Below are 18,187 nucleotides of genomic sequence, written 5' to 3' on the forward strand. Positions count from 1 at the left end.
GATAGAGGTAGTGATGCTGAAATAGACTTCAATGTATGGAGGACACTTTAAACAGCTGAGCACTTGGCACACACTTGTAAATGTGTTTTTTTTTAAAGCAGGCATTCAAGTCCCCTTTATTGAGCAGATCAATAGTATCAATTTGAAAGAGGATTCTAGGTAGTAAACGGTTTGTGTAAAGTGACTAAAAATTGTGATTAATTGTAAAATCTGTAGCCTACTGAAACAGCTAGTTTCACGGATCATGATTAGCACTAATATCAGACTACCTTGCAGATGAACGTTGGCTAGGCCAAGATCAGTGCTAATCGGAGTCGGTAGTCTAGTCTTGGTCTATTGGAGTTCTGAACTGTTGTGTAACATGTGCTGGTATAAAAATAGAAGAAGAAAAAAATGAGTAAGGTAATAACGAAAAAGTGACAGTAAGTAGGAAGTGCATTGCTCATCTGCAGTGTGTCCATAACCCACGGTCTATTAATTTGATCTTAATGGGAGCAGATATAAATACTGCCATCATTTAAATGATTAAAATAGGACTACCAGACATTTGACATATGTGTACAAACATAAATACCTTAGAGACTCCTGTGCAGTGTTACTGTATATGATTGATTTTAAGAAACTTGGTAAACAAAAAAAAATTCTAAACTCTGACCGTATTTAGATCTGCTGCTGTTTAAATCAACTGAATAGATTCTTCCATGTCTTGGGCTTGCTGTTCACCTGGATCAGGTATGCACGGTTTAAAGAATTAAAATCTAGATTTAAAAAGTGCTCTGCCCATAACCAAATGTTAAAAAAATTACATGAAATTGGAAATTAAGCACATGAGGTAAAGTTACATAAAAGTAAATGCACAGAGTATGTTCAAACTGTTAGTTGGAATTTGTTACAGAGTATTTTTAGGAGTGGTTATTTTGAATTTACCAGTAGAAAAATGCATTGGCTGTATGCCCTGGTAAAGGTCTCTCTTTGTATTAGTGCTTGCACTATTGAGATTGACCTGTGCTGGCCTTGCAGGCACAAAATGAATAAACTAAACTATGTAAAGGATTATAGTGACCAGGAAATAGCTCAGAAATAGCTTTACTGTGAATGCTGTCCACTGTATAGAGTGTTTTCCTTATTTTTCTCTCCCACGTCTCACTGTAACTAAGTTTTGGGAGAGCGATGCTTTCATCAAGATTTCAGGCACTAAAATACTTTTGTTTAGAGCAAGAGATATAGAAGAAAGACTTTATTTACATCATAAAAATATCCTTGCCTGTGTTTATGTACTGCAAAGTTGTATCAAAATTTAAGAACCTGCGCTATAAGATATTGGAAGAGAAAGACACAGGCAAAGCAACTCTGATAAAGAAGTTCGGAATGTATCAGAACATTTAATGGCACGAAACGGGCCTTCCAGATGGTAAAGCCTGCTTCTGAGGGTTCTATTTCTTAATTAGCTACACTGGTGGTGCTTGAATGTAATCTTCCAATTAAAATAGAATATGGTGTCAAACCTCGGTTGCAGTGTAATCTTGGAACAAGTACAATCATTCACCTAACCACCTTGTTTATTTCAAGCTACCATATTGTTTCCATTAAAAGAAATAAACCCTATACAAGTTCATAACATTGCCAAGGCTGCAGCTCTAAATTGGATATCTTTATTTCTAAAGACTACCATTGTAAGAACAGAACAGGACAAATGTAATGGTAATTGTCACAGCAAACCTCCTCCTCCCCTTTCAGCCTCCACAGCATAACCCTCCTTGACTTGCACACAACACACACTTCATGGGCTTTGTATTACAATTCCAACAGGAAAGAAAAATAAGATTACATATGCAACACTGGTGAGCCTGAGAGATATGTCTTTGCATTGGGTTCATGCACCCGTTCAGCAAATCTGTTTTAGATGTCAATGACAGTCTAGCCGTTGCCTGGTCTGAAATTCAAACTTTTCTGTTTTTCACAAGAACCCATCACGGCAAATTCTAGTTCAAGTATTTTGCATTTAAATCCAGTTGACCTGCCCCCCCCCCCCAATCATAGGACTTCTCTTATGACAAGTGTACAGTTGTAGGCAGTGCCTGTCATTGTTTTTGTTTCGTTTTTTTCATGTAGACTGCTAGCATGCAGATTACAGTACATTAATCTGAGCTTCTTGGAAACATCCAGGCAAACTTTCTGTAATTTGATTGTGGCTACTGACCTTGGCAGTAAATTGAGTCATGGCAGTCCCAGACAGATTAAATCAGTAGCAATTTCTTTCCTAATTTACACTTGGCTCTGGTTCTTCATGCTATTAGCCAGTTTAAGAATGTGACAGGGACTGGCTGTATTCACATCACAGGTGCCATTACTGTGCCTCCCACAGCTGATATCCAGCTTAGTGCAAAAGTAAGCAAGCCAGTTTGGCTTGTTCTCTGTGTGAGTGACCAAGGTGTTATCTTGAAATAATACCTCAGATTTATCAGAGTCATCTGCCCTCTACCAGCTTGTGCTGTGCTTTGACGTTCTGATTTGCTCTCTAACATGCTGTAGAAATTGTCATTGCTGTGCAGTTTACATTTCATGTACATGTTTAATATAGCTGCAACAAAATACTAGGGCGTTAGAAAGGATTCTCTCTGATACAGTTTGAATTGCTGTTAGATTCTGTGCTAATTTATACGTTTCTATTCAAAAGTATACAGCATGTTTAGTATTAACACGCTACAGCTGGCCTAAAACTGCCCCCCCCACCAAAAAAAAATATCATCATTATCAGAGCATAGTATATTTTTGTGCTATTTCCCGATGGCCCAAAATTACAAGTCTACAGTGTTGAAATCTCCCAATGAATTTCAGTGAGACAATGTGCTTAATATTACACCTTTTCACTAGGCATTACTATTGCTTTTAGGTTTGGATCTCTTTCATGGTGGTGTATGAATATACAAACAGGACTATAATTATAAAATGTACTTGTAACATATGGATAAGTACTATACTGTAATTGACTTTCACAACAATTTTTGTAGAATTTTCTGTATGTCTTTTAAACTGCTCACAGTTGTTAATTTAATTTTAAAAAATTCAAGCACAGAAAATGTCTGCCCATTTTGAAATTCCCACAGGCACCCTGCTCTGAATAATGAGATGAGCTTTATTCACACTGCATTTACTAAACTGCGATAATCGTAGTGTGCACCTTCAATTGAGCCTTAATTAGTTATTTTGGAAACCAGGCTTTAACCACTGATAGGCGCACTATTTAAACCTATTTCTTTGGGCTGAAATCTATCTGGCATCATGGAGGCATTTTTCATATAGAGAAGTGAAAATTACCTGTAAATAACAGGCTATATTAAATGTGAATAAACATGAATGAATGTTATAATTTATTAGATTATATTTTATTGTTCATTACACTGATACAAATAATAGAGTGGTTAAATAAAACACTGGACCAAACAAGGTATTATAATTTAAAACAACCTCCTCCACTAACATTTTTAACTCCTCTGCGTGCAGTTTTAGTTTGCGTTGCCTCTGCCTGTCACCTGCTGCTGAGTGCTGTGTCTGTTGATCGCTCATTTTCGGTCAATGTAAGCCACCTCCACCTTTCACAATAAGCCACTGACGAAAAGATATGCCTGGACTGCTGGGGCTTTTTACATCGCAGTGGTCGATGCAATTATAACCTTGTAATTCACTGTAGCCCATCTTTTATATATAATATTCAGAATACATAATTACCAAATAACAAGTTGTAATTTGAATACATACAGTACCTTCCAAGTTAGTTAATTCCCAGTGAGATTCACATTATGTTTCAGACAAATAGTCACAAAAAAGTGTCTAAGACTCAGAATATCATCATAATCATGTGCTTCTGAAGTCTTGATCAAGGTGGATAGAGTATTACTGTATGCATCCACTGCAATCTCCCAACATTTCATGCTCTGTTACCTAAATGATGGGGTTTCTTTAATCTGGCCACAAGAGGCTGCTGTAACTGTTCTCAAATACTAGTTTCTTCATAACTTGTGGTGAGCAGCTGACATGACCAGTCTAGTGCTAAGTATTATAGTTAAACAGTTTGCCCTATATTTCTAAGTTATGAGTAGTACAATACAATACTAAAGAGACTAAGACTAGAGTTCATGTAAAATATATCTATATAGGAACAGTCAATTTAAAAAGGTTGTAGCTAATAAAATAATCCCATAAATCTTACATGCCATTTTCCATTAACTATATAAAGTAGGTTTCATATATGTAGTTTTGAAAGAAACACATGTTTGAACAAACAAATGGTTTCTGGGACTATGTTAATTTCTATTGGTAATCTCTGTCTTGCTCTTTCCAGGTTCCCACCCATTCAAAAACGTATTTCCTGTACTAATCTGCATTTGAATCAAGCAGGATTTACAGTATCTCATATATATATATATATATATATATATATATATATATATATATATATATATATATATATATATAATATGTTCCACAAAGTGTTTCACCAGCTAAACCCCTTTCAGTTGTCCCCAATGTCTTAAAACCAATCAGAAGTATGAAATTCCTGTGCTTTAAATTAATACAATTTTTCTGACTATTATTTTGATCAGTCCCATGATATTCTCTGTATAGCATATTGCTTTTAGCCAGCTTTGACACCTGTCAACATTGTCCTTGGGAATAAATTACTATTTGCGTTCCAGAAGTCAGACCACAGTGGTCTTAACTTTATTTGAAGGATGTGTAGACCTTCAAGGCTTTAAGGCTAATCCAGAATTTTTCAAAGGTGTTGTTGTGGCTGGCTACCTGCCATATACTTTAAGAGCAAGAAAAGGCGACAGAAAATGTTACAGGCAAATTCTGTGGTACACTTGTTGTTATGATTTTAATATACATTGAAATGTAAATAGCTTGGAAGCAATACATTCGTTTTCCTCAGCCAAGTCTTTTTTTTTTCAGACAATGTTAAAGGCAGCCCCTCTTTTGTTGTGTTGAAGATGTATGGGGTTTCAATGAAAGATGGTGCATCAGATTTAATTGGTCCCAGCAGAGGCCCTTTCTCTTAATTACAGCAACCATGACACAGCGAGAGAGACACACTCATTATAGGTGCAAAAAGCTGACAGGTCAACACAATGGCCTTTCTTTCCTAATGCAGGATAACTTTACCCTCTTATTTAAACAAACACTTGTCTTCCACATATGACTCTAGTAATAAAGATGCTTCATTGTCATTATGAAGTGTACGGTACATGGACAGCATGGGTCAAGATTTCAGATGATTTCCTTGATTTGTCTGTGTGTATAGAGGGTTAGATCCTGAGCTTGTAAATGAGCAACAACAACAAAAAAAAGGCTCTCAAATACCTGAAAAGAACACAGAACTTTTAAAAAGGGTTATTTCACAAATATACATACCATGGGCTTTAGAATACGTCTCATATATTGCTTTTATGCTTTAATGAGGGTATGTATATCCATGTTGCTTCTTGTACTTATAAACTGGACACAATATCCAAAACACCACCAACACAGTCTTGTTGTGTGTAACTGTGTAAAATACTTTTTAAAAACACAGTGGTTTAACAGGGGTGTACTGTTACTGTGCAGGTATCCGCTGAGAAACATTGAAATTAAAAATGCCGCTCAGGCGTCCAGGTTTTGTTAATAAATAAGGGGTTGCATGGTTGGTGGCTGTCACTAGAGTACCAGCAATGGTGGCCCTAGTGTGGAAGGATAGATGCACTCATTAACATAAACTAAATAAACTGGGGCGGGATTAAAATTCCCTAAATTAATCTCTACCCTAAAATTGTAACAGTTATCCCGGTTAAACACATAGTGATAATCATGGGTGGTCCATCCGGTTCCCAATAAATTGTTAGCTCTCAAAAAGGGTATTAGGTATAGTAGTTCATGAAATATACAGAGGGCATGTGGATCCATTTTTATCATTGCTCTACGTTTGCTTTGTTACACATAATGCTTGAATTTTCATTTCCATAACATTCTTTTAATAAGTTAGTTAGAAACTACATGGTTTGTGGACATTTGTATTTTCCCGTATGTTTTCGTATGGAAAAACACCCGTTTCTCGCCGTGTGTTATGCGATTTTACAATTTTGAATGATATGTTTGTGATATGTAAGCATTAAAGTTTACATTCCCTGCTTGTTAGTTTTTGTAGTAAGCAACAGTATCAGGAGACTCATGCTAAATGTAAAAGCATGGAAAGAAAATTCTTAATTCTGAGATGTTTTTAGTTCTCCTTGTAAAATGTTCCTAGCTGGTATTAAGACTTGCATTGAAGAGAAGGAGTAGGAGGACATGAGTTCAGCTGTGAGTAACAAAATATTAATCCAGACTTATCACAGTGTTATTTACATTATTGGTTTATATTTAAAATACATAAGATTATCCTAATTGTGTTTTTACCAATAACATTGCTGTTGATGTAGATAAAGGTAATCCTTCCATTTCAGCTACGACATGTTTTCAGTGCTTTGCACATACAAGCTATCTGTTGCTGATACATGTTCTGAGTGAAGCTGGTCCCAGCAGTATTTATTCTAATTGTTTATCCTGCACTGCATTTATGTATTTCTTATATTCTACAGGTGTCAGGGCAATTTCAAAAAGAATAATTTTTTTTGTATTCTTTTCTTTTCTAGGATAGCTGTGCAAGAGTTCTCCTGTTCCGTGGTGCAAAAAAAGAAATAAAAAACTACAACAGTCAAACAGCATTTCAGGTAGGAGATGGGTTCAGCTTTGACTGCCACTGTCTTTCCTTTTTTCAAGAAATATGCAATTGGTCAGCTTACTAAAATGATTCCAGTGCATTTCCTTGTCTAAAATGAGAAGTGCACTGAGTCTACGGGGACCTGGTGGAAGTCAGGATGTATAACCCTGCACACTATAATAATCACAACATCATAATCACACATTATTTAAAACACTCACTTCACAAAACAGATATTCCCCACTTCAACTGGTTACTAGAATCCCAAGCCAAACTACAACCTCAAGGTGATCCAGGCGACTCTGAATCTGGAATTAATTTCCATCACCCTGTTGTTCTCATCTATTAAATTTTTTCTTTTTTTTTTTACTTCAAAGATAAACCTCCTCAACATTCAAAGTTGTTTACAAGTGCCAAAACAGTCCAAGTAAAGGTGTCGATGTAATGGGTTATAGCCCTGTAAACCATTCGATTTTTGGGTTATATGCTCATTGTTATTGTGGATATAGCCCATAGATTTGAGCTGGTTCATGTCAAAATGTTAGCCATGATATTAGCCATTTTGTACAGATTCAGTCAATACTATTATTACCTCAGACCCAGTAAAGAATGAAAGCAAAGTCAGTGCAGAAACATCACAAGGAGCCCACAGTGGTCTGCGGATGGCAGAGTGATGTTGTCTTGACACTTACTACACAGTACCCGGAGGTCAGGCCAAAAATACTGCTTGTGATGAATGACTAACAATTCTGTAGGATAACCATCTACAGCAGCACCTGAGAGACAGAAAGAAAGCAGCAGTAAAACTGTGACCTGCAGTTTATTATACATTTAATAAGAACATATTTGTAGTTGTTGTTCTCATGGTTTTGGATTTGAGTGTGCTTGAGCCTTTTTATCAAAAATCTTGTCATATATGTGTTGCTGACATCTAAATGTATTCGAATTTAAAAAGCAGGTACTGCACCTACATACTTCAGGAGCATAACCCTAAAGCCCTCATGTTCATCTGCTGACTAGCACTCTCAAGGGAAAGCCTGCAATGCTGCTGAACAATGCAATAGATTCAGCCTTGATGGAAAACATTGATCCCAACATGGGGAATTGAGTCTGTGCTTTCCACTTTAACCACAATCTAAAATGCTTTATCATAATCTTGCCCAAGTGCTTTTTTGTCTCAATCAGTTGTGGCAGGGCTGCTTCAAGCATGCGTGAGCTGTGATTGAGTGTAGGATCTGGGGGGAAATAAGAACAACACAGGGTTCACTGGGGTTCATTAATATGGTGGCAGTTAGCTGAGAAAACAGGAAAATAGTGACTTACTATATGTATTTTTTTTTTTTTTGTACAAAATGATGTATCTATTGGATACAAATCTATTGACAATCAATGCAGAAAAGTGATTACATATTCAGATTCATATTTCACACATCCCTACAAAAGATGATAGAAATAATAACAAAACAGAATTAAAGTCTTTGCAGCTAACAAAATAATTCCACAGACCTAACCCATTGTGCAATCCCATTAGCTACACAGGCCTCAAAAACATGTATTTTTATTTATTTTAAAATAGCCATCTGATTCTATACCAGGTTAAAGACAGTTCTCAATTTGCTTGTCTTCTATGACATCTGTAACTGCTTACCTTCCTTGGTCATTTCACCCTAGCAGTGTCTTCTCGGTCAAATCATATTATTGTCTGAAAGTATGTCAGTCAATAGTTCAGGCTTATTAGAGCCATGTACAGAGGCCAGAGATAAATAAATCATTACACTGTACCGTTCCATAAAAAACAAAACTATGTAAATTATAAATGTCTGGTACCAATAAATATTTTTTTCTGAAGACTTACAGATTCTGTGTTTCTAGTTCTTTTTAGAGCAGTATTTTATGGTGCCCAGTCAAAGTATGTTTCTTATTGGCCTTTCGTTCATCAAACTGACCCGCATTAGTGACACTTGAGAAAGATTTCAGAACACTAATTTAGTTTATTACTTTACAGCTTAAACAGATCCATTGTTAACTTTCTATTTAGCAATTTCAAGATTGTCCTGAAGATCGTAATTGTTACAAGTCCTCAGCTATTGTTATCCTCCATGGCTTTTTCAGTCCACTCAAGACATTTAAATGTGTGAATGATTTTACAGCCATTGATGTTGTTCATGCCTGGAGCTGGTCTTAAAGCTACAGATTTTTCACATCACAAGTTCACATTACAATATCGCCCACTTTTATAGTCATGGTTGCAGCCCTTACAGTAGTACTGTTGACAACATATGTTATTTTAGATGTTTGTATGTTTGATTTTGGACCAAAGTTATCCCAGAGATTAGGCTGGCCCTCAGTTGTGGTCTTATGTTTGTCCAAGAGAACTGGTGATTCTGAACCAACCAACATAGGCACGACATTGTAGTGCTCAAGCCAGGTCATACAAGATAAATTAGGGACAGTGTCACGATACAGTGTCTAGGTCTCATATGTTACAAATGTTCTTTAGGTATAGTAATAAATGCATATTTTCGGGGTTACTGTATATAAACCTTGCATGCCCAATGTGTTGGTGACCATTACATTGACCTAAAATGGCTGCCATATTGAGGTAATGTGACCTTTGAAGTTACAGCTGCCTAGAGACAGTACACTTTGAACTACGGTTTACTGTTTGGTACACAGCAGCACTTTGCTTTTCTTACTTAAGGCCCATTACAGGTGGCAATGCAGTGGAAATTAACCTTTATAATAATAATAATAATAATAATAATAATAATAATAATAATAATAATAATAATAATAATAATAAATTACTGCACTTTGAAGTTTTCTGCCTGCTATCGGCGGTCAGGGAGTAGATTAAGTTACAGATGCATAGATATAATCTTTGAAAAGGAAATGCAAAGCAAAAATGAAGAATACCAAGGTCATCAATTCGTGTCTCTCACTCTGTCACCAGAGCTGCTAAGCTGGCAGTATGAAGTACTACATCTGTCTTATTAACTGAAATAATTGTTTGTAAGCTTCAGCATTATTTATTTTGACTGAAATCCCATGTTGTATTATAAGGTTGATCTACTAAGCCTACGTTATACATTTTTAAAAATGGGTTTGAGGGAGATAAAATGGCAACAAATGTCTCATCCCAGTTTGTCTCAATACTTGGAGGGAGAGTTATGTCATTTCAGAAATGTTATTCATTGGTTTTAAGAATTGTTGCATTATTTTGCTCCTGAATTAAAGTATATTTAAAATTATTATCATCAACATAAATTTCTTCTGTTGAGGACCGTTTGGTTCTTTGATTGTCTTTTTTACTCATTTTGAATATACAGATATTTCAAAGATAATGCTACAGATGAAAATATGATGCTGCTCCCTGGTGCGTAATGTTGCAATCAGATCAGGTGCCAGGATGCTGCAATTTATATAGAGTTGTGTTTGAAATATTTGCCTATCCTGAATAACTGTACCATTAAACCAAAAGTTTCTCAATAGTGTACAGTAGCATCAATGCTTTAGAACAACATGAAACAGCACCCAGGGAGGAAGTGACAAGTACACTAGTGCCTGAAGGGAAGGTCTGCACCTACACATTGTTTCCTAGGGCCATGGGTGCAAGTACCAGTGGGATTCATAATCTAAAAGAGTTGCTGGCATCAATTGACAGTTCCTTTTCTCAGCAGATACTCATACTAAAGCTTCAGTATTATGAGGAAGTGCATGGTAAGACAAATACATGGAAAAAATGATACATTCTACCATGTAAGGGCTTTAGATTTCTTCTGGATACAACAGTGACATGTAACCTGTCCCAAGCAACCAACTGACAGATTTTTTTTTTTTTAATTTCATTGCGTCTGTGTTCTTTCAAACCATTAATGTGTCAGTAAAACAATAAAAGGCTCAGTGATGTATACAAGAATTAGTTCACAAATCTGACCACCGCTACGGTGTACCTTTTATTTGCTTTTTTTTGCTTTAAATGTATTTTTGGGGGGGTATAAATCCATCCCTGGATCCATTTTCCAGTTTAAATAGTGGCTTCACTCATCTTACACTTAAATGTATTTCTAGTATTAAGTGTGAATTTAAAAGTAAAAAAAAAAGAAGCCTGTTTTTGACTAATCCTTAAACACTTTTAATCTGGGTCTACATAACATGTTATAGTAAGCCCTACATATAATACTTGTAGAGGATGAATTAATATATAGACCAGAGTGTTGATAATTTGTTACATGCTTGTACAGGACAGCAGGGGGTACCCAACAATCATCCTCGACAATGCGTCTCTCTGACAATTCACCCCTCATACAATTCATCCCCACAATAATTCAGGACGAATTGCCAGGGTCTCGGACACCGAACTGAATTTCTGTGCAGGATTGCACACGATTATTTCCAAGAAAACAAATAATTACACAAAACTAATCAGAATAAATGTGCATAGGTGCAGGTGTTTTATGAAAACCAGCCCTTTGTGGCAGAGCTACAGGCCATCGTCATGTTATTGTTCCTCCTCTGAACTGAATTGCTAACTGTTTCGGCTGCCTTTATATACGATGCACAATGAAAACACAGCAATCTGAGTTTTACATCAATAGCTCATTGGGTACACACATACTGTTATTTACATTTTAAATAGTGAGCAGATAGGTGTGTTGATTGTTTGAGTAGTAACAGGACGAGCAGCCCTGTACAGTATTTATTTTTAGAACGGGGTCTCCCCTCCGCCCCTGTGTTATTTATGTATTCTGATTTATTGTATTTGTTATAAATGACAGCATAGCCGTGTGTTTTGTTTATTGTTTTCTATATATTTTGCAGCGTGGATGGGAAGCCTCATTTAAAAAACCTTGCGCTAATGTGTGGCTGTCGGCTAGTGCATTGGTAAACTAGCTGGCAGTCACACATGTTAATAAACGTGTGCAGATTGTGGCCGAGGGGGTAATAGAATAATTATGAATTAGTTAAACCCCTCAGCCATGGTATTTAAGGTGGCAGCTCTCCCTGCTCTGGGTGGGTATACGGAGGAGAGCAGGAGAGCGGGAGAGGGAGAGGGAGAGGTTAATTTAAAACGAAACCAAAATCGTATAGGATCAGTGAAGGCGATTGCCCAGCTTGACATGTAGCACAGTTCTAGTATTTGTGTTTGTGTTTATTTTTGTATAATTATTTATTTTTATGCTCTGTGAGCAAGAGTGTTTTCTGTTTAAACATTTTATTTATTTTTGTTCTTTGATAAACGGCGCATGCGCCATTGCACCGTACCCATTTGTGTTCAGTTCCTTCTTCTGGTCTGATGTCCGCAACACCATTTCCTGCCACAGTAGTATTGTCCCTTGGGATAACAACATACTGAGCTCAAGTCATGTGATTTCATATAAATGCCAGGTGCTCAGTGTTTGGTATTTGAGTTGAGTTGAAATTGCCAAAATTAGATGATTAAGAATCCGTATAAATAACCATTGGAAAAGACATGATTTTAATGAACGCAAGAACAGGGTAAGATACGACCATGCATCGCTTGAGTAACGAAGATCGCCTGGTTGCTATCGACATGATTGAAGTCAGCCTGTTTGTGAGAGAAGTTGCCCGGAGAATGAGATGTTCTGCTTTAACAATCAGCAGACGTCCAGAGAAACCAGGAAACCGACTCTGTGAGGGACAGGTCAAGTCCTGGAGGGCAGAGAGTCACCAAACCGGCCCAGGACTGATCCATCTGCGCAATCGTTTTCAGACTGCAGCGGCTACAGCCCGAGAAATTCCAGGAAGAAATAACCTGCGCATCAGCAGAATGACTGGAGCTCACCATCTGCATGAAAATGATTTGCACGCTTGGAGGCCATCTTCTGTGGGTCAGAGAACATCTGAGGTTCACATTTTCTGTGATTTAGTTTGATATTTTGTTTAAAATATTTTACTAAATCAATCAGGCCTGAGTGTTGCTGGAGGTTTTTTGTGCATAAGTATAGATGTGGCCAGTGTAAATTGGCCATCAGTTAACCAGTTTATCCTGACCACATTGGGATCCTGCTAAACTAAAAAAAAAAAAAAAAAAAAAAAAACACAGCACACCTTTGTTAATGTGCAGGGTCTTCACCCTGCCACAGTGCTGCTTTTCAAATATATGAATGGCAAACCATGCTGCCTGGAGCTTTCCGCTTGCCTAATTAAAGAACAACATACATACAGACATACAGTATATACTGTATATATAAACAGGTATGCAAGCTAAAAAGTCTAAGGTATTTAAGTAAATCGGCTTATTGTGAAATTAATTGTCATTGACCCAATTTTCCACGTGAAATCAATGTGCATTTGTTTATGTGCAAGGCATGAGGTGAGGATGCATAAAGAAACGTGACATACACTGAAATAATTAGACATCTGGTAGAAACGACTGTTTAATGAACCGAAACTGATCTGTGAAAAGATGATTAGCCTTGTTGTGAGCAGGGCCATATTAACCCATCACTGGGCCCTAGGCAAGCATACACTTGTGGGCCCCCTACCCCTGAACAAACAGCCACACACACATATACATACACACACCTCTATATACACTATAGCCTTTATAACGAGCCCTCCACCCTTTTACAACAGGTAGAATTCTCAGTTTGTAGTTTTTATGAACGACTGAATGAATCAGATAGAAATTTAAACTGCAGGAGGTATTCTAAGTACATTTCAGAATAAAAACGAAAAAAAAACTGAAGCCTAGGTTAAGTTATATAGCACAGCTTGACAATTACTTATCCTGATTTTTCTGACTAAAAAGGCAACAGTTCAAACAAGCAAAGAACATGATATGAAGTTGAAAAAGGTAATATATAGAATGGTGCTCAGACTTGTTTTCACTAACAGTAGCTCCATAATAGTCCATGGAAAGAAAAAGTAATAAACAAGCATGCCTGTACATTGTTGTGTAATCAAATATGCTAGTTTACTGCACACCAAATAGTCAGTGTTTCCTTGTTTTTTTTGTTGATCAGGTGGGTTTTGACTTGTTTCATTAAAGAAAATGGCTTTTTCTGAAGAGCAGAGAAATCGGCAATGTTTTGGCATATAAGTTTAGGTGTTACTTATGGCAGATGTTTATAACCTATAGAATTCTGTACCCTTGATGATTCCATGCTGACATAGCGGCATTTTTTCAAAGATCGCTCGATGTAAATGCTTGATGTTTCTGAACAGTATTTACATGTAATACAATCAAAATGTGTTTTAAAAGAAAATAACAGTTGTATAAGGTTATTTTAATCAAGAGTTTCGTGGACTGAGCAACGCAGAGGCTGAAGGAACTGTATATCTAGAAAATCAGTGGTGTTTAAATGTGCTATTTATTTTGGCACATAATTTGTTTAGTCTTGTTTACAATATTTGCTGCAAGCTGCAGCAGAACTCAATGGAGAATATTTGTACATAGCATGGAATAATTTGGGATGCAGAATCGTATGGGATAATGTTACAATAATCTGCATAATACCTGTCAAAACAATATGATTTTGATGTACATTCCTTGGTTCAAATGTCAGTGAGTGAAGTTTTTCCAGTCAAATCTGTATATGTAATATATATATTATATATATATATATAATTATGTATATATATATATATATATATATATATATATATAGTTTTGCCTACCCCCCCCCCCCCCCCCTTTTAACTGTTATGAATGAAACTGCTTTGACACCCTATTAGCGAGAATGTGCTAAATGTAAAAGACAAACATAGTTTAGTTATGCTAATTCCATGATCTAGACTTAAACCAGCCTACTCTTGTTTAATTAATTAATTATATTGTGTTGGTTTGCCATGTCTAAAATAAAGACTTAGATGCTGGCAAAGGTATATGCTTCCAGATAATGTTAGGTTATTTAGGACTAAAGAATTTAAGAGGTAAAAATGCTTTTTGATTTGATGGTCAGTTCTTACCTTTTAATCTACTTTCCCTTTACATTTTGAATAACAGATTTACTCAGTATTCACATTGGCTTTGTTTACATGTAGTTTAGAAACTCCAAATTCTCTCTCCATTGCCATGAGAAGATGACTTACTGTAGCATGCGCATACCATGCGCGTTCCTCATGCTATAGGAAGTGAGTGGCCAAACTATGGTTTAGCTAAAAATGGTGGGTAAATAAATAATGAAGCCCTTAGCAAAGCATAGAAAGATATATTTTTGTATCCTTACACGTTTGCTATTTTCATACTTGTCAGTTCTTTAACAGTAAGATCCAATCCATGTTACTCTAGTCTTAATTAGAACATATGATACTAAGAACAAAAATGTCACGTTTGTACCCCAACATAAATGTATTGAATTAGCTTTAATTTGTGTACTGCAGGATATCGACCTCAGCAGCAGGCTAGACCTAGAGACCTTAAGTAAATTTATGTAACACTTTATCTTGAATGTTTCTGTGTTTTGAAATGCATGTGGCAAGCTGTAAAACCCATAAGAAGGGTTGTTTGTTTTCCTCGCTTTTTATTTTATTTTATTTTTACTTTGTTTGCTTACTGAAGCAGGCTACAGTTGCGGTTCTTCAGCACAATCTAATCTTCTTGTAAACCCAGTTTATAAAGATGAACTATATCACTCGTCGTGCAAGGCCAAATTGGAACGCTGTCAGAAACTTTTAAATATCCTTGCCTGTCTTTTAATTAGGAAATTTGCATTTTGAAGGAGACTTACTCAATTTTTTTTTTTTACTTGTGAACCAGTTGCTTGTAGTGACCAATGGCTTGTTTTGTCTGGAGAAGGCTGCTTTGAAAGATGAATGCAAAAATATTATGAGCTTTTCCAGGTTTTGCTGTGTGCTTTTCTATTCTATGGTTTGCTTATGCAAGCTTAAGAGCGACTAATTAGTCTAACAGTAAAACCTTGAGTGACTCGAACTGCTGTTTAATTGCAGTCTAGAAGTAGGAGTTGGTGGTGGGGTGTTTTAAAGTCCACATTTAGTAGATATACAATATATTATTTTAATAACATCACTTTTGAAAGCTGTTGTCACTGCAGGACCATATTAATTATCTCTTAAGTCAAATGTCTTTCCCTTCTAATTTGACAGCTTACAAATATATAGTTATAGCAACTCAGACAATGTAAGTGATTTTGCTATTCTGTTTTTTGTCTTTGTTGTGGTAAAGTACATATAACAACTGGTGAGCAATTTTTTTCAATGGGTTTATTAACACCAGCAACCCAGCATGAGCTGTCAAACTGAAAGGATTTCTAACCGTACCTTGCATCATTTCTGTCTTTCTCTCACTATAAGAAAATACTTCATGGGGTAGTGTGTCAATGTGATAAATGAGAATTTAATGTCAATGTCTAGATGGGACTATGTAGCATCCCATCCCTCAGGCAGGCATTCAGTTCTCATATCACACACTACCCTATGCATTATTCTCTATTTATTAAATCAAATAATCATCCAAATGATATACTGTAAAACTAGAAGCTGCAGTAAATAACAACACATAACCATACAGGATGCTCAGTGCAGATTGTGTCTTCTGCGGACGGTTTTTCAAAACTTTGGTAATCGGATTTCTGTGTTTTATCTGAATTATATTGTGCAATTGGGTTTTTCAAAACATCGAAATGAAATCGGGATTACTGTGATCCGGATTTCGTTTTGTTAATCCAATCGCACTTTTAATCACGATTAAATGTTGCAGTTGTGTTTTTCCGAATTTAAAGAGGAGATCAGGATTACTTTGATCCAAAGTACCAGGATTATTGTGATCCTACTGTGGAGGTGGATTTAGCTTTTAAATGATCACAGAACAGTGATATTTTGTTTGAATTGTCTGAGCAAACACACGCTATATGTCCAAACAGAGTGTTAGAATATAATATTTACATCATTATTTAAGTTTTGTTTCCATGCAAGCAAAAAGGAAATCATGTATTTAGTGGTATAGCTTTAATAAAAAAGCATCTGCATAAGCCTTCACATACGCCTCTTTAAAGCTCGTCTGAAATGCTGGACTCCTGACCGACGAGGAAGACGATGGAGATGTCTAAAAACACATATCCGTTTTTCAAAAGTTTTATTTTTATTCAATTTAGATTTAGTTAAGTGGGCATAAATAAAATAACCATTATTTGCATGTGCTATATGTGCATTAACATTAAAAGTGATTTAGATTTTGTTAAAAAAAAAAAATTATATAAAACAAAATAGTGGAGTAATAATCATTATTTCCACAATCTTATTTCTTTTGTTAAATTAGGTTGTATCATAAATAAGTCCTCTTAAAAAAAATCTAATCTTTATATATATATATATATATATATATATATATATATATATATATATATATATATATATATATATATATATATATATATATATATATATATATATATATATACTACTTAAAAAAAGGGTTTTGTAATCATGATTATTTGTTATCTGGATAAATGTAATCCAGCAGTGATATTTTCTGAAAAACCAGATGAAAATGATCCAGATAGCATTACAAAATCCGGATCACTTTGATTCAGATTAAAAGTTGTGAAAAACCGGCCCCTGGTGTCAAAATCACAAGCAAGTGTGCAAATGTGGAAGAGGCATGAAATTGGGTCTTTGTAGACTGTTTTTTATGTACCTTGCTTTGTTATGCCATGTGCATGTATTTAAGAATCATGGTAGGGCAGGGTGTTGTGAAAAGAGAAACCCCAAAGGCCTTGTGATATTTCAGCATATCTCAACAGCCCACAGTACCATAATTCGATTATGAAACGGCATCTATCATCCCTACTTACAAACATTCTAATTAAGCACTTGTACTGTTGAAAATGATTTTTATTGGTGTGTCCTTCTGTAGTTGTAAAAAAGAACGTTCAGGTAAATGGCGCCAGGTGTGTGTGAGGTACTATATGTATTATTTTACTAACTGTTGATCCCATGTGTACTTTTAATATAAATTACATTTTACTGGAGAATATTGGATTGATTATTTATAACAGTTGCTTAAAATGTGATTGCTGTAATGCTATTGAAAGAGAATGGTGCAGATGTTTGTGTAGAGAGAAGAGAAAGCCTTTCCAACATGGATGAAGGACAGTTTGAATTTGATTGGTTCGCTGTCACTGCCAGTAAAGCACATGGGACCAAGTATCTCTTTCTTCATGGCTCTCTTGCTAGTAGCTTGTCATGGATGGCTTATTTTTCGTTACCCGTTAGACATTACTTACCATATTTGAAGCCTAGCTTTGGCGACAGCACGAACAGATGTGGCATCAGATCTTAATTGAATGATGTATATCTGTTTGATAGTCCTGCCACTTGGCTCGGCTTCGACATCATTGAACCACTGGCTCCAGTGAATAGGTGATGTTATCTGAGGCGCTGAGGATGTAATGAAAAAGGAGGTGAGTTTTTGGGCATTTTCAATATGTATTTTTATAAAGTACAGAGTGGATTATTAAAGTTCGCATT

General features: G+C 35.9%; 1 protein-coding gene across 13 annotated transcripts in view; it reads left to right on the forward strand.

The window, feature by feature from the left end:
- The window catches only part of LOC121319929 (SH3 and multiple ankyrin repeat domains protein 3-like), a 293,718-nt gene that overhangs the window by 91,224 nt on the left and 184,307 nt on the right, over positions 1 to 18,187 (forward strand). For all 13 annotated transcript variants that reach the window (XR_005950771.1, XR_005950770.1, XR_005950769.1 and 10 more), the window contains exon 10: positions 6,666 to 6,743. Coding sequence is in view for 10 of the 13 variants with exons in the window: in XM_041257910.1 (XP_041113844.1) it covers positions 6,666 to 6,743 (78 nt within the window). In the remaining 3 variants the exon portion in view is untranslated. The remainder of the gene's footprint in view (positions 1 to 6,665; positions 6,744 to 18,187) is intronic.

Source organism: Polyodon spathula, chromosome 8 (genome assembly GCF_017654505.1).
Source record: "Polyodon spathula isolate WHYD16114869_AA chromosome 8, ASM1765450v1, whole genome shotgun sequence".
Classification (NCBI taxonomy): Eukaryota; Metazoa; Chordata; class Actinopteri; order Acipenseriformes; family Polyodontidae; genus Polyodon; species Polyodon spathula.